The 14664-nt window shown below is 48.6% G+C and overlaps 1 protein-coding gene across 1 annotated transcript; it reads left to right on the top strand.

The window, feature by feature from the left end:
- The first annotated feature begins 2264 nt into the window (after positions 1-2264).
- LOC120220515 (serine protease 40-like) lies at positions 2265-11631 on the top strand. The gene is made up of 5 exons (XM_039217645.1): positions 2265-2388; positions 3178-3340; positions 5266-5540; positions 7103-7269; positions 11188-11631. Exons 1-5 carry the CDS (start codon positions 2265-2267, stop codon positions 11503-11505), a joined length of 1047 nt encoding a protein of 348 aa, XP_039073576.1. The 3' UTR covers positions 11506-11631.
- The last annotated feature ends 3033 nt before the right edge of the window (positions 11632-14664 follow it).

Below are 14664 nucleotides of genomic sequence, written 5' to 3'. Positions count from 1 at the left end.
TGTCTCTTGGTCTCTCTTTTTGGGACACTGGTTATTTTATTTCCCTACTTGTAGTGGTATTTGGGACTCTCCACCATGTTTACTCTGGCTTATTTCTTGAGGTAGCCCTGGAAAAGAAAACAGACACACACACACACACACACACAGGGAACAAAGGCACACAAATGCACAGACAAATCCAAGAAACAAACAACTGAAAGGGAAAAGAAAAAATAAGGAAAAGAAAAGAAAAAACAACAACAACAAAACAAAGGACAAAGGACAATCTAAAAGCATGAAATCAGAATTCCCAGCTACAAATAAAGAGCAGGGTGTATGCAGTGCTGATGGAAGAGCATATATAAAGAGAGAAATGACAGGGTGGAGAGAAAGCGAAATTGGACAATGACCAGGCAGAGAGACTAAGAGGCTTAACTCAGAGAGAGAAAGAGGAGAATATGGTAGGAGGCAAGGAGAAAGAAACGAAGATAATGTTACTCAGAGAAACTATATAGTCTGATTACTCCAGAGAGAGAAAGAGAGAGAGAGAGAGAGAGAGAGAGAAAGGTAACAATGGAGGTGTAGAATATACATCTAGAAAATGGATTAAATGTGACTGTTTAAGCAAACCAATGACCAAAGTGCCCAGTCTAGCAGAGGGGAGGGATAATAGTGAGACAAAGGAAAATATATCTGCATAGAAAGAATTGATCTAAAATTAATCACAGCAGTGCATCCATATCGATCTTGCTCCAGGCTCCAGTAAAAAACAAAACAAACAAACAAACAAAACTCTCCCCAGCTGGGATGTGCATGGTTTGGTGTAGGCAGGTCTTAGCCTCCACTGTGTTCAGTGGGCTGCTCCCTGAGGTCCCTCCTTGGTGGTTGTGGGGAGAAAAATGGCAGCGTCCCAGTCTCCTCCGGAACCAAGCACTGCAAATCACTCCGATCTCCCTGCTCCATGAGCGCAGCCAAGGTGGGCCGTGTTCTATGTCCCAACCCCGCCTCGTTTCCAGGTCCCAGTCCGTGCACCTTATTGATACTGCTGGAAACAAAATCCCACAGGCCGGCTGCCTGCCTGCTGGGGATTGAGCTGGAAGAGCTTCGGAGCAGTTTCTCCTGGCTCCGCCTGGGACCAGGGCACCCAGCCCAAAGTCAGCACCACAGCTAGAACTAGAATCACTCTCAGTCCCGAGCGAGGTTTTCTCTTCTCCAGGGACAGTTCTATGAGCAGTTTCAGCTGCTCTTTCTTTTCCCCTTTACTCACCACGGCTCCCCACAGAAGGGGTTCCCTCCACTCCCTCCATGTCTCTGGGTCCTGGTACATTTTTATCTTTCCCAGTTTGCACTCACGCACCTATGAGATTGCCTTCCCTATGCACTCTGTCTCTTTTCCTCCCAAACTCCTGAGGTTCAGTCTCTACGTAGATTGGATGTTAAAGTTTATATAGAGGCCTTTACTAGGCACAGTCACATATTCAGTCCAGATGGTCTCAACAACATCTTACTCTCTCAAAACTGTGTCCTTGAAACAGTTCCAACTTAGTGGGCAAAACACATTCCAAGGCCAGGGGAGAAAGTGAGGGGCCTCTTCTCCCTGGATCTAGCTCTAAGATCAACCAGTGGTCATATCCTCTTAGTGACCTCCTCTAACAGATGAGACTCTGAATTTTTAGTTAATACTGTAATGGGATGAGACTCTTGGGGACCTTGGGATATAGTGCATGATTCTGCATTTGGGAAGAACATAGTTGTGGCAGCCAGAGGTTGAACTCCCCATACAACCCATACCCTTGCATAATGCCCTCTTGCAGCCTGTGACTATAATGTAATATCCACCCCATGATCATGTCATCTATATTGCACGAGTGAGTTTAAGAAAGGGATATTATCCGTAGTGGGTCTGACCTAATTATGTGAATGGGGGATGGGTAGACATAAGTGCATTGGATCTTGAAAGCCAGTTAGAAATATTTGGTGACATTATATAAGCGCCTGACCTCTGACCATTAGTGCATATTCCTAGGCAAATACCATAACCCGGCTGAGGTCTCCACCATCAAACTGGGGTCCCTGAGCAAAAGACCCTCTGTGTCCTCTGCTTCTGCCATCAGCCTGGGGTCTCTGGCAGCGTGTGGGCCCGCTGCCTCCTCCTGGTACCCAAACGGGCTGCAGGGCGGGGCAGGAGGTGGATACTCCCCACAGAAGGAGGCGGTTTCCCAGCAGTCCCTGCGGCCTCGTGCAGCTCAGGCCTCTTGTCCCGGAAGCCGACGTGGACTGGCCCGATGGCAAGCACCCGGGCCGAGGGCTCAGGCTCAGGCTGGCAGGGGACCTGTGCGCTGGCTGCAGCCCTGCTCTGGCTGCACCCACTGCTGCTGTGTGCTGAGCCCAAGAGAGCTACCCTGGATGGTGAGTGCGGAGGTGGGGGGAGTATGGCGAGGAGCCCTCACCCAACCCACTGGCCAGGAGAACCTCCATCTGGCTGAGTGGGACCCTAGAGTTCCTGGGTTGCCCGTGGACACGGTCAGGGAGACCCATGGTTGAGGAGACCAGGGCACCCCCTCCTCCTTGCCAGCGCTTTGCCACTGGATCTCAAGCCTCCTCAGTTCAAGAGCAGAGGCCCAGCACTGGCCTGTCTGTGTGGACCCCGAAAACCTCTTCACTTTAAGAATGGGGATGCAGTGCTTCAGAAGGAGAATTGTCAACTGGAATGTATTCCATTTGGCCTCAGTGTCTCTAGAATATTGGGCTGAGGTGGGAGGGGTGCAACCACTTAATCCTTAGTGGCCCGGAGTAAAAAGCATCCCTCCAGTGACTTACCAGGGGACTTAGTTGCTGGGACTTTAAACAGTGGTATGCTAGTTAAGTAAAATAAGGTCTGGTGAAGTACCTGGGCGGCACCACCTCCTGGCCTGGACTTGTGCACCCAATGATATGTGTATGTGTGCCTCTGCAGCTGCCTGTATCATGAACCCCCCTTCTTACTCAGACCCACAGGCTGCTTCCTTAGCACTACCATCACCAGCAAAGCCAGGTGGCCTTTTGTTACATGAGCCATGTCTCTTCACCCTGGGCCTTGGATTTCCCAGCTGGAAAGTGAGGAGGGGCCATGGTGGGCCTGTGTCCTATTGATGCTGACATTCAGAGGCACCAAGGCTGGCATCCATAATATAGGTGCCTCATGGATTGTCTCCACAGTGTGTGGGAAGCCAGCAGTAACTGGGAAGATCTTTGGTGGCCAGAACGCGCCAGACTGTCGGTGGCCGTGGCAGGCCAGCCTGTTCTACCGCGGCAAGCACATCTGTGGAGCTGCCCTCATAGATGCCTACTGGGTGATCTCAGCTGCCCACTGCTTCCAAAAGTGCGTGTTCTCAATGGGCCTAGTGACTTGGCTGGGATTAGGGAGGGAGCACAAATGGACAGAACAGAAAGGGGACAATGTGTCCCAGCCCTTTTTCCCTAGGTTTTGTTCCTGGCTTCCACCAGATGTCTGTGTGCACTGTTGCCCCTGCCTTTGACCCAGCAGTCCTCTCCACTTGAAATGCCATCCCTTCTCACCACCTAACTCCAGTCTCCTGACTCTCTGAGTTCACATCTCCCATTACAAAGGCCATTTACCTTATCTCTTCCTCTAGGGATGTTCCCATCTGTCTCCCTCCTCACACTTTGGTAATACTTACCAAGATGGTATGGTTGTCTCAGCTACATGTACATTACTTGTACATAGCTAAATGGAAATTAACTCTAATCTGATTATCAACAATTACTGGAAGACAAACTTTAGTTCCAAAGTCATTGCCTCTAGCCCACCTTTTTGTCTTCTTTAAACATTAGGATTCTAAGTCCTGTTCCTACTCAAGGTAGATTCTGTTTTCTACATCTTGCCCAGCTCTGGGCAGGCCATCAAGATCTCAGTGGGTTTGTTTCCTCTTGTGCAGATGGTAGTGGGGATATGGCAGAGGTTTTAGGCTTTAAGTGAGAGCAATAGTTCTAGGGCCCATACTTCCCAGGGCTGGGGGAACATTAGTCAGAGCCTGGACAAAATGGGCAATTATTTTGTCCTCTTCCACTCAGGCTGTTCAAAGATCATCAGCGACATAACTGCCAGAGGCTTCCCTTGGTCCTAACCACCTGCACATTCTAGCACATTTCTCTCTGGAGGCGTCTTGGGACTCTGCCTATTTAATTAGCACCCAGCAATCTTCAGTAGAATTATGTGCCTAAGAGGAGCTGTGGTCACCACTGTCTCTATAGGCCAGAGTGAGGCAGGAAGCAAACCGCCTCTGTCCTGAGATGGGATGCAGACAGTCAGGAGAGTGGTCTGCCCCTCAGGTGTGTTCTGAGCTTATTCTGTGCCCAGAGGGAGTGGGGAGAGCATCACACTCCAAGTCAGAGGAGGTAGAGCCACTGGCATCAACTGACTTTGAGATCTACTTGGTTTCTGTTTGTTTATTCAGCACTCGTGGGTGGCAGGTCCCACTGGAGAAGATGTGGAAATCCAAGACCCACCTTTAAGTTTCTCATCCTGTCACGAAAGTGAGACATAAACCCAGCTACTGTGAGACATGATGGAAAGACCAGAATATGCAAGAGGGTAGACCCTGAGCCAGTGTCAGGGGAAGTAGCATGGGTTGCATCAGAGGAGGGGCTTGGAGCTAGTAGGGCCTTGTGGGAGAAGAATTCAGGCACAGGGAGTCTGGGCATGGGAGCAGCACAAGCAGGCCATGTACGTTGGGAAGTTGCTCATGTTCCAGAAACAAGTTCAGTTCCATGCACTCCCGTTTGCTCACACAAGCTCACTGAGTGTCTGTCTCCAGATGGGGACCAGCCTTTAGGGAAGTCTGAGTGTGAAGACTGGGAAGAGAGAATGGATTATTCTGGGCTGGGAAATGGGGTCTTTAGAACCACTCCAAGCCATGGGACCTTCCAGTGGTTCTGGTCAGAGCTGGGAAGGAGCCAAGTCTCCTCTGCTCTAAAAGGAAGGGGTATAGTTTGATGTGCCCCAGTGTTTCTTTCCAGCACTGAGATACTCTGCTCCTTTGATTTGGGGACAAACTGGGAAAGCCATCAGAAAATTTCAAAGGACAGATTTCCTGAGGCAATAGGCAGGAATCCAGCCTACCTGATGAGAATATTAGGAAGGGAGGAGAGAGCAACCTCTGGAATAATGGTGATGTCTTGTTGCTTACGGGGTTGGGGGAGTTAGGGGTAGGCAGTCAGGTGAGGTGTGAGGGTACTAGCCCAGTGCTCAGAGGAGACAGGTGATAATACAGCCTCTCACAACAGGTCCCGTGAACCATCTGACTACTGGATCCTGCTTGGGTACCATCAGCTCCAGCATCCCACTGAGCATAGCCGGCAGATGACAGTATATCGAATCATTGTTCACAGTGACTTTAACAAGTACTACTTCATGGGCAGTGACATCGCCCTGTTGCAACTGCATCTGTCTGTGAATTTCACTTCGCACATCCTCCCTGCCTGCCTCCCGCGGCCTACCACAAAGCTGTCCCTTCACAGCAGCTGCTGGATAACGGGCTGGGGAATGATCACCGAGGATGGTGAGTAGGAGCAAGGCAGGCAGGGAGGGTAAGGGCTGAGGAGGAGGTTCTTCAGTTTCCTCCTGTCCATGGTTCAAAAAGTCTGAGCATATCTAACTTTCGGAATTGAGAACTTGGACTCTCTGACTCCAAGCCATTCTGTATTCCACTGTGATTCACAGGTCCTGCATAAGACCATGTCAGGCCCCTCCAAAACTTCATCACATACCTCTTGGGCTTCCCCTACCGTGGAAGGTACTTAGGGCAGCAGAACAGTAAGGAAATGAAAACAAGTTTGCTTACTGGCCTGAGAGACAAAGTTGGGTGTTTATGGATTAAGAACATTTTCCTATGTGAATCTCACTTCCCCTCATCCATTAACTCTAGTAAAACTTGCCTGTTCTTCCAGCTTGCTGGGCTTATACATTTTAGGCTGAGAGGAGAAATAGTGAGCAAAGAATTTTTTTTTGCACAATGGTGAATGCTTTTGATTTAGGAAAATGTAACATGAAGAACGCAGAATGTAAATTTGCCATGATTTGTAGGGTCATAGGGTCATGATCTGGCAGAGTATCTCAGTGGAGGTATTTGGGACAAGATTTTCTTTGCTGTGCTCCTGGCCACTATATATCAGTCACACTGTCTAATCATGAGAACAGCCAACTCTCCAACATTTCCAAAGACACCCTCCTGGGATGGACTGTCACTCATTAAGAACCACTGGCAGAACAAGGAGGATTCTGCAAGACTGGTCAGAGGACAGGAATGGGGGTATGAGGGGAAGTTGCAGGTTAGTGCAGCCAGCAGGTCAGGGAGCAGCTGACATCAATGACAGACTCAGCCTGTAGCTGTTCTTCTCCCTCCATGTTCTCCCCTCCCTGACCACAGTTGCTGGGCCGGGGCTGTTCCTGAGGACAAGTGAGGGCTGTACGTGGCAAGTACTTCACAGGAGGGAGCTGTCATTGTGACACTGGGCTGCCACATGAAAACACCAGTCTGATCTGTGAGCAATCTGTGGAAATAGAATCCACATGGAAAGCATCCACAGACCAGTTGCTTGTTGAGGCCTGGCCATGTCTTATTTGTCATACTACCTCACCCCACCCGGCATCTATTAGGTACACCACTGGAACTTAGGCCAAGTTGGGACTCTCAGCCTCCACCCTCTGTGCCTCTATTTCTATCTCTGCATAGCTGCCAGATTAATTATTTTCAAAACACAAGGAGGTCCTTTGGTGGTTTCCCAGTGTGCTTGAATGAAATCCAAACTCCACATACTGCTGAGGAGGCCTTGCTCGCTCTGGACCCTGCTGTGGCCTTTTCTCATTTTATTCAACTCCCAGGCCACTGAAGCTGCACAGACCTCCCTCCTAGCCCTTCCCACCATAGACCCTTCCTCTTTGCTCTCTTGTCTGCCTTGAATGTCTTGTCCCTTCATCTTTTTAAGTCCTCTGAGAGACTTCCCCAATCCTGTCAGGTGGAATTGGCAGCATGTCCATTAGCAGGCTGGTTGGGGAGGGACCTAGTCCGTCTCCCAGGTTCCACCCCACATCTGACCCTCTCCCACCCCTGACTCCCTGCAGATTTCCTGGCTGCACCATTCCAGCTGCAGGAGGGAGAGGTCGGCATCATTGACAGTGAGGTCTGTAAAATGTATTTCCAATCACCAGACTCCAGCAGAAGTGAATATTCTATACACGAGGATATGTTTTGTGCTGGGGACCTCATGACAGGAAAGTCCATCTGCAGAGTAAGTGAGATTGGCTCTGTTTATCTAGTGGGAACTCAGGCTACCTCTCTTCTCCTATGGAATCTGTCCCTTCTCCCTTTGTGTCTTCTGTGGATCCTCCCCCAGCCCCTGACTTCCTCCTCCTAAGCCCACCCCAGCCTGGAGTTTCAGAACTGAAGGTCAGAAGATCCCAAAGAATACTAGTTCATTCCATACATTTATTCTTTTAAAAAGATTTATTGAAGAATAGCATGCATAGAAAAGGGCATAATTTCTATGGTGCTGTTTGTTGCATTTTTAGAATTGGCATAATTGGGCGCCTGGGTGGCAGAGTCTGTTAAGTGTCTGACTTAAGTTCAAGTCATGATCTCACGATTGGTGAGTTTGAGCACCGCATCAGGCTCTGTGCTGACAGCTAGCTCAGAGCCTGGAGCCTGCTTCAGATTCTGTCTCCCTCTCTCTGACCCTCCCCTGCTCACGCTGTCTGACTCTCTCTCTCAAAAATAAATAAACATTAAAAAAAGCTTTTGGGGGGGCACCTGGGTGGCTCAGTCAGTTGAGTGTCTGACTTCGGCTCACATCATGATCTCACAGTTCGTGGATTCAAGCCCCGCATCGAGCTCTGTGCTGACAGCTAGCTCAGAGCCTGGAGGCTGTTTTCGATTCTGTGTCTCCCTCTCTCTCTGACCCTACCCTGTTCATGCTGTGTCTCTCTCTCAGAAATAAATAAAACAGGGGTGCCTGGGTGGCTTAGTCAGTTAAGCGTCCGACTTTCGCTTAGGTCATGATCTCACGGTTCGTGGGTTCGAGCCCCGTATCGGGCTCTGTGCTGACTGCCAGCTCAGACCCTGGAGGCTGTTTCGGTCTGTGACTCCCTCTCTCTCTGACCCTCCCCTGCTCAAGCTGTCTCTCTCTCTCCTAGAAATAAATAAAACATTAAAAAAAATTAAAAAAAGAAATAAATAAAACATTAAAAAATAAATAGAAAGAAAGAGAGCAAGAAAGAGAAAGAAAGAGTGAAAGAGAGAAAGAAAGAGAGAAAGAAAGAAAGAAAGAAAGCTTTTGGGGTACCTGGGTGGCTCAGTCAGTTAAGGGTCCGACTTTAGCTCAGGTCATGATCTCACAGTTTGTGAGTTCAAGCTCCTTGTGAGGCTTTCTGCTGATAGCTCAGAGCCTGGGGCCTGCTTCGGATTCTGTGCCTCCCTCTCTCTCCGACAGTTCCCTGTTTTGTTCTCTCTTCCTCCCTCCCTCTCTCTCCCTCTCTGTCCCTCTCGCTCCCTCTCTCTTCCTCTCTGTCTTTCTCTCTCTGTGTCAAAAATGAGTATTTTTAAAAACTACCAAAAAAATTGGCACAATCATGTAACAACCAGCACCCAAAGAATTCTCCTTATACTGCCTTCCTGTCACTAACTCTCTGAGATTCGCCCTGGCTTCTGAAGCTCTGTGGATTAGTGTTGGGACTTACATACTTGGAATTATACAGGATGTATTCTCATCTGCTCTCTTCCCACTATGTTTGTGGGATCTATCCATCTTGGGTGTAGTTTACATTGTTCATCTTATTACTGTACAGTATCCACTGTGTGAATATAGTATAGTTTTAATTATCTACTCTAGTCTTGGTGGCATTTGGATAGTTTCCACTTGAGACTATTATAAATAGATTTTCCGTGAACATCCTAGTGCATGTGTTTTAGTGCACATGGGTTCACATTTTGGTTGGGTAGGACCCTGGGAGTAGAATTACAGTGCCATAAGGTATGCACAGGTTCATCTCTCACAGATACTGAAGAGCAGCTTTCCAATCCACTGGTACCAATTTGTACTCCCACCAGCAGTGGCTAGAGTTGTGGTTGCTCCACATTGCCTCCAATACTTCATGTTGCCTGCCATTTTCAATTTAACCATTGCATGTAATTTTTAATTTGCATTTCTCTGGTGAATAATGAAAATAAGCACTTTTTCATAAGTGTATTGCCTCTTTTTAAAAGTGTCTATTCAAGGGTTTTTTTGCCATTATTTCTATGGGGTTCTGTGTCTTTCTCATTGAATTGTAAGTATGAGTATGTTATTGGACATATGTATAGAGAATGTTTTCTCCTACTCTCTGGAATCCTTCTATTTTATGGTGGGGAACCCGAGACCCAGAGAGGAAAGTGGATAGCCCAAGGAGAGGTAGCATGATCATAGTCAAACCTAGAAAAGCCATGGAGCCATGGCCCCCACATGCTTCCTCCAACAGAGCTCGTTCCTCTACTGCTCCTTTTGCTAGCTCTTTGGCTCTCTTCTTAACCATCTCCCACCAGCTCAGAAACATACTGTCATGACTCCTACCTTAAAACACCCGATATGTACCTTCCCTTCTCACCAACCCCCTGACCTGGACCCTGATTCTCAGCCTGCCTTCCCCACAGGGCTCACCCACTGCAAGCACCCTCTCCTTACTTCTTTCTTGCCTCAGCCCATTCTTTTGTGCTTGCGCTTACTCAGAATAGTCTCACCAAGACAGCCAGATGCCTAGGTGCATTTCTGCCCTCCTCCCACCTGGTGCTCAGCCCTGTACCCTGCAGCACATCCCATCATACTTGAAGAGCAGGCCCTCCTGTGTCTCCTGCTTTCTCCCTCTTCTTTCTGACCTCCACACACCAAGGACCCACCACTCAGCCCTTATTCTGCTTTTCTTGCCTTGTTCCATTTTTAACTTAGATGGAGGGAAAGGGTCAGATAGGGCAAATCTTGTGCCTCACCATTTCTTGCTTGTCTTTATCACACTCTTTCTGCTGCAGTAGTTCAGGACTAGGTCTCCCTGTGCTGATTTCTGCCCTGTCACTCACTGTGCTTCATCCAGCCCCAGAACATCCTACCATCCTTTTAGGATCTGTGTCAGGTCACATTACTTCCTTGCTGAGTGTCCTTCAATGGCCCTTCATCCATACTCTCCCAGCTGATAAGCCTGGGCCTGGGCCTGCCACTTCTCAGCCTCAGCTGTGCCAGCCAGGCTGCCTACCTGTGCCTGCAACTTCCAGGTCAGGCCTTGCTCATCCCTCCCATCTCTGCTTAGAGGTTCTCTGATGGCCCCGTTAGGGCAACCTTTCCTGCCATTTACCACCCCCTGGGTGCCTCTGTTACACATCTTGCATCTGCACATGGTGTATGCTGTCCTGTCTGTGTTCATGTTCCATGTCATTTCAGTGTCCCCTACACATAGAGTACTTGATCATGTTTACTCAGCAGAAGGCTGGCAAGGTGCTGTGTTTCTTTGGTCCTTACTTTGTAGCCCGTGAGATGGAAGTATTATGCCCAATGGTGCCTCCTTGTCTTGGAGTCCTGACCTCAAAGTCGTTAGCATTTTTCTGGAACCCCTTTGGGCTCCCTGCCATTCTGACGACACTACCAGTATGGACTCGGGTATCACCTCTTTTCCTCTGAGCACATTTAACAGTTTGCATTTTCTAAAGAAGCTCCACAAACCAGAGACCTTAGTAAGTCAAAATAAATGCCCAGGTAGGATGTAGTACTGGACTGATGATTTAGCCAGAGGCCTTCAGGTGCCATGGGACTTCAGGTGGTACTTTCTCTCCATAGGGTTGCGAACACAAAGGGCTGGTATCTGATATCTGGGGTCCACCTGTATATTCTTATAGGTCTGTGACTGCCAGCCTAGAAGGCTGCTCAGAGTCCCCTCCACCGACTTTGTGAAGTGAACTCCAGAGCTCTACCCTTGCTATTTTGATAGAAGAGGTCTGCAGTGGGACCCTGTGTCTGGATATTTCAAATCCTCCAGATGATTCTGATGAGAACAATTCACAGCCCCACCTTAACATGAGGCTTCCTAAACTCCGCTCTGGTGGAGGGCAAGGCCACTGTCCTAACACTGCCTAAACCATGTGTGTGCCCCTCTATATTGGTCCCCATGACTCATGCTGTCTCTTTCCTCAGGGAGATTCTGGGGGCCCCCTGGTCTGCAAGCTGAACGGTGGTACTTGGTTTCTGATGGGGCTGTCTAGCTGGAGCCAGGCCTGCCGCTATCCCGTAGGCCCCAGTGTCTTCACCAGGCTCACCTACTTCTCCAGCTGGATCAATGAGAAGAGGAGCACCTCGCCCAATCCTGATCCTTCTTTTGCTCCTCCGCAGGACAATCCTCCTATTTTAAGTGACTTTTCTTCTCTGGGGACTGTCCACAAGCCCAGCACCTGCATAACCCTTGTGTCTTCACAGACCCTCCTCCTACTGCTGATTTCCCTAAGGACTCTGTGACAGACCCCATGATGCCCCTCCTGTCCCTCCCCAACAAGCTTGTCTGCATTAGTATCAACAGACTCTACATTCTTCTTAAATGTGTCCATCTCTGAGCAATTCTGTCTATCTGAGGCTTGCTCCAGGCCTGACAAAATTTAAAAGAGCTTATTAAAGAAGCTTCCTGCTCCTATTTCTGACCTATCAGAGCTATCTTCCACCTCCACCCTACTGTCCTTCAAGTTCCTCAGCACATGAAGGTCTCCCTCCTCCTTGAGCTGGAAGTAGGGAAGGGCAAGGACATTGAGGGCCTGGTGAGAACTGGAACTGAATCACTAGCCTTGAGGAGTCTTCCAAAGAGGTGTCGTGGCTTAGGGGCCAGGGCCTCACCCCATGAAGGAAGTGGCATGCCCTAGGTCTCACAGAGCACTAATGGCCAGTGCAACAGGGACAGGTCCTCCTAGGTGTGGATGATTCGCCCTGAGCTGGAGATGAAGAAGGATATTCCAGGCCCACAGGTCACAGAGGTTGTTTGAAAGGCTCTATTTGAAGAAGACTGTGAAGGGCTCTGGTTACCAGGCTAAGGTCCAAAGTCACAGGTCAGCTGCCCTCAGAGCTCTGCTATTAGGATATTCCCCTTGTACCCACAGTGTCTGTCCTCCCCCAATCTCTAGGGGCTCAGACTGCCATCCCTTGGGAACCTGTCTTAGCTTGTGGTTTGGCTGACCCATGATTTGCTGGCTCAGCACTGAGCCCTAAGCCATGTCCTGAGTTGTGCCCTACAAATGTCTGGGTGACAGAATCTTAACTAGTTAGCAGAATACTCAGAAGAGTCTCACAACCACAGGCCCCCACCCTGAACCCTTGGTGATCAGGGAGCAGCCCTCAAACACTGCAGATCCACTGTATCCAAAAATGCCATCAGGTGTTCTGTGCAAATTCTTTCCAATATTGTGTCCCAAACAACCTACACTCTTCACCAGCAGGTGAGAACAGATAAAGTCACATGCACATGGTCACCAGAATCTTGCTGGCTTTAGCTCTCTGCTACTCATGCAGAGGTTTCCTTTCCAGCTTAGCAGTGTCTAGAAGGGAGAAAAAAAGTATTCACTCCCCATTAGTAGACTCAGTTATGGGGCTTCATGGCTGAATTGCTGGGCCAGGAGGTGGGAGTCAGTACATAGTTCAGATTTGGAGCATTATCTACCCACTACCCCTAGAACTTCCACTTACCTTCAACCCATGGCGGCCTTGTGCTGACTGTGCTGGATTTCTCTCACACAGTGACTTCTGCTTTGTCCATCAGTAGCCATGTTTCTATGTGAAGCATGGAGTGGTGTGACTGTTTGGTCCTGCATAATGTTTCTTGGGCCCCCTTAACTCAGTAGATGCAAATATATCTCCAGTCCACTCTGAAGATCTGCCAAATCACAGCTTCACCACAGCCTACTTCCCTGTTACCCACAGCCAGCCTCAGTGTTTAGTATTACTATTCATGTTTGATCTCTTTTTACAGATCTGAATCCAAGATCTAGCATGGTTAAGTAACTTGTCTGTGGTCATGTGGGTAGTAAATAGAGCAGAAATTCAAACCCAGATCTCTTAAGAAGCTCAGAGGTCTTCCCTCTAATGTAGGCCATTCTCAGGCACCTCACGCCCTGTGTGACTTCGTCTCTCAGGTTAACTTTGAGAGGTACCTTGAGTAGCTTGGGTTAACTGTCCCAAGTGTGGCCCTGGTCAGTGACAAGGAAAGATCCCAAATAACAAGACTGATGTCAGGGTGCAGAGCAGATCTGGAAGGCAGTAGGCCTATGGCTGGGGGACAGCCTGGAAGTGCTGCTGAGGTAGATTCCACCAGACCTGCCATCAGAAGCTCCCAGTGGGCTGCTGGCTCGCACCTAACATCAAGCCTGGAATGCAGGGCAGATGAGAAGGAAATGCAGAATCAATGAGAAATCCTGGAGAAACTAAAGTTTTCCTGAAGTGGCCTGTAGCTGGGTGAAGAGGGTAGGGAAACGAGAAGACGGGCTTGAAGAAGAAGGCTGCTTACATGTCCCGCTCTTTCCCCATCCCATCTCATATGCCAGTATATCTCAGGGTGGCCATGTCAACTAGTGTGTAGCTCCTAACAGCCACCTTGAGTACATGCCCTCCATGCTGTCACTTCTACCCCTGATGGCAGGGGGAGTACTACCTGGGGAGACTTGGTCCTTTCACTCTGATTTCTTCTAAGGGCTTTAACATTGAAGCCTTGGCTGTGGGAAATGCCTGGTAGATGGCTGTATGGAGGAGAGGTTAAGAGTGGCTTTTTGGTACCTGGTCCCTCTGCTCTGGGGTCACCGTCCCTTCTCCTTGAACTCATCAGGACTTCTGTCCTTCTCTGGTGTCAAAATAACTACACACCTGGGGAGCCTGGGTGGCTTAGCGGTTAAGCGTCCGACTTTCGCTTAGGTCATGATCTCGCGGTTCGTGGGTTCGAGCCCCGCGTCGGGCTCTGTGCTGACTGCCAGCTCGGAGCCTAGAGCCTGTTTCAGTCTGTGACTCCCTCTCTCTCTGACCCTCCCCTGCTCACACTGTCTCTCTCTCTGTCTCCTAGAAATAAATAAACATTGAAAAAAAAAGAAGAAAAAAAAGAAATACAGAATGTGGGGTGCCTGTGTGGCTTAGTTGGTTAAGCGTCCGACTTTCGCTTAGGTCATGATCTCACGGTTCGTGGGTTCGAGCCCCGCGTCGGGCTCTGTGCTGACTGCCAGTTCAGAGCCTGGAGCCTGTTTCAGTCTGTGACTCCCTCTCTCTCTGACCCTCCCCTGCTCACACTGTCTCTCTCTCTGTCTCCTAGAAATAAATAAACATTGAAAAAAAAAGAAGAAAAAAAAGAAATACAGAATGTTAGACATTATATATTATTTGAAATAAATTATTAGAAGAGACAGACCCAAAAAATTAATAAACACAATAAATATCATTATGGATATAGGAAAATATGATTAGCAATAAGACCCAAGACAAAGAAACCACAGGAAAGAACCAAGACAAAATATTGCATTTGACAAATACAGTGGTTGAATTAGAAGGCACAACAGATTGGATGAATAACAGGGTAAACACAGATGAAAGAGGCATGCAATCCTGTGTAGATTGCATTTTGTCTACTTTGTCTACTTTGTGTAGACATTACAA

This window comes from Hyaena hyaena, unplaced genomic scaffold (genome assembly GCF_003009895.1).
Source record: "Hyaena hyaena isolate Hyena2069 unplaced genomic scaffold, ASM300989v1 scaffold_713, whole genome shotgun sequence".
Classification (NCBI taxonomy): domain Eukaryota; kingdom Metazoa; phylum Chordata; class Mammalia; order Carnivora; family Hyaenidae; genus Hyaena; species Hyaena hyaena.
The sequence above is the reverse complement of the archived record's forward strand: the minus strand, read 5'-3'. Positions and strand labels throughout refer to the sequence as shown.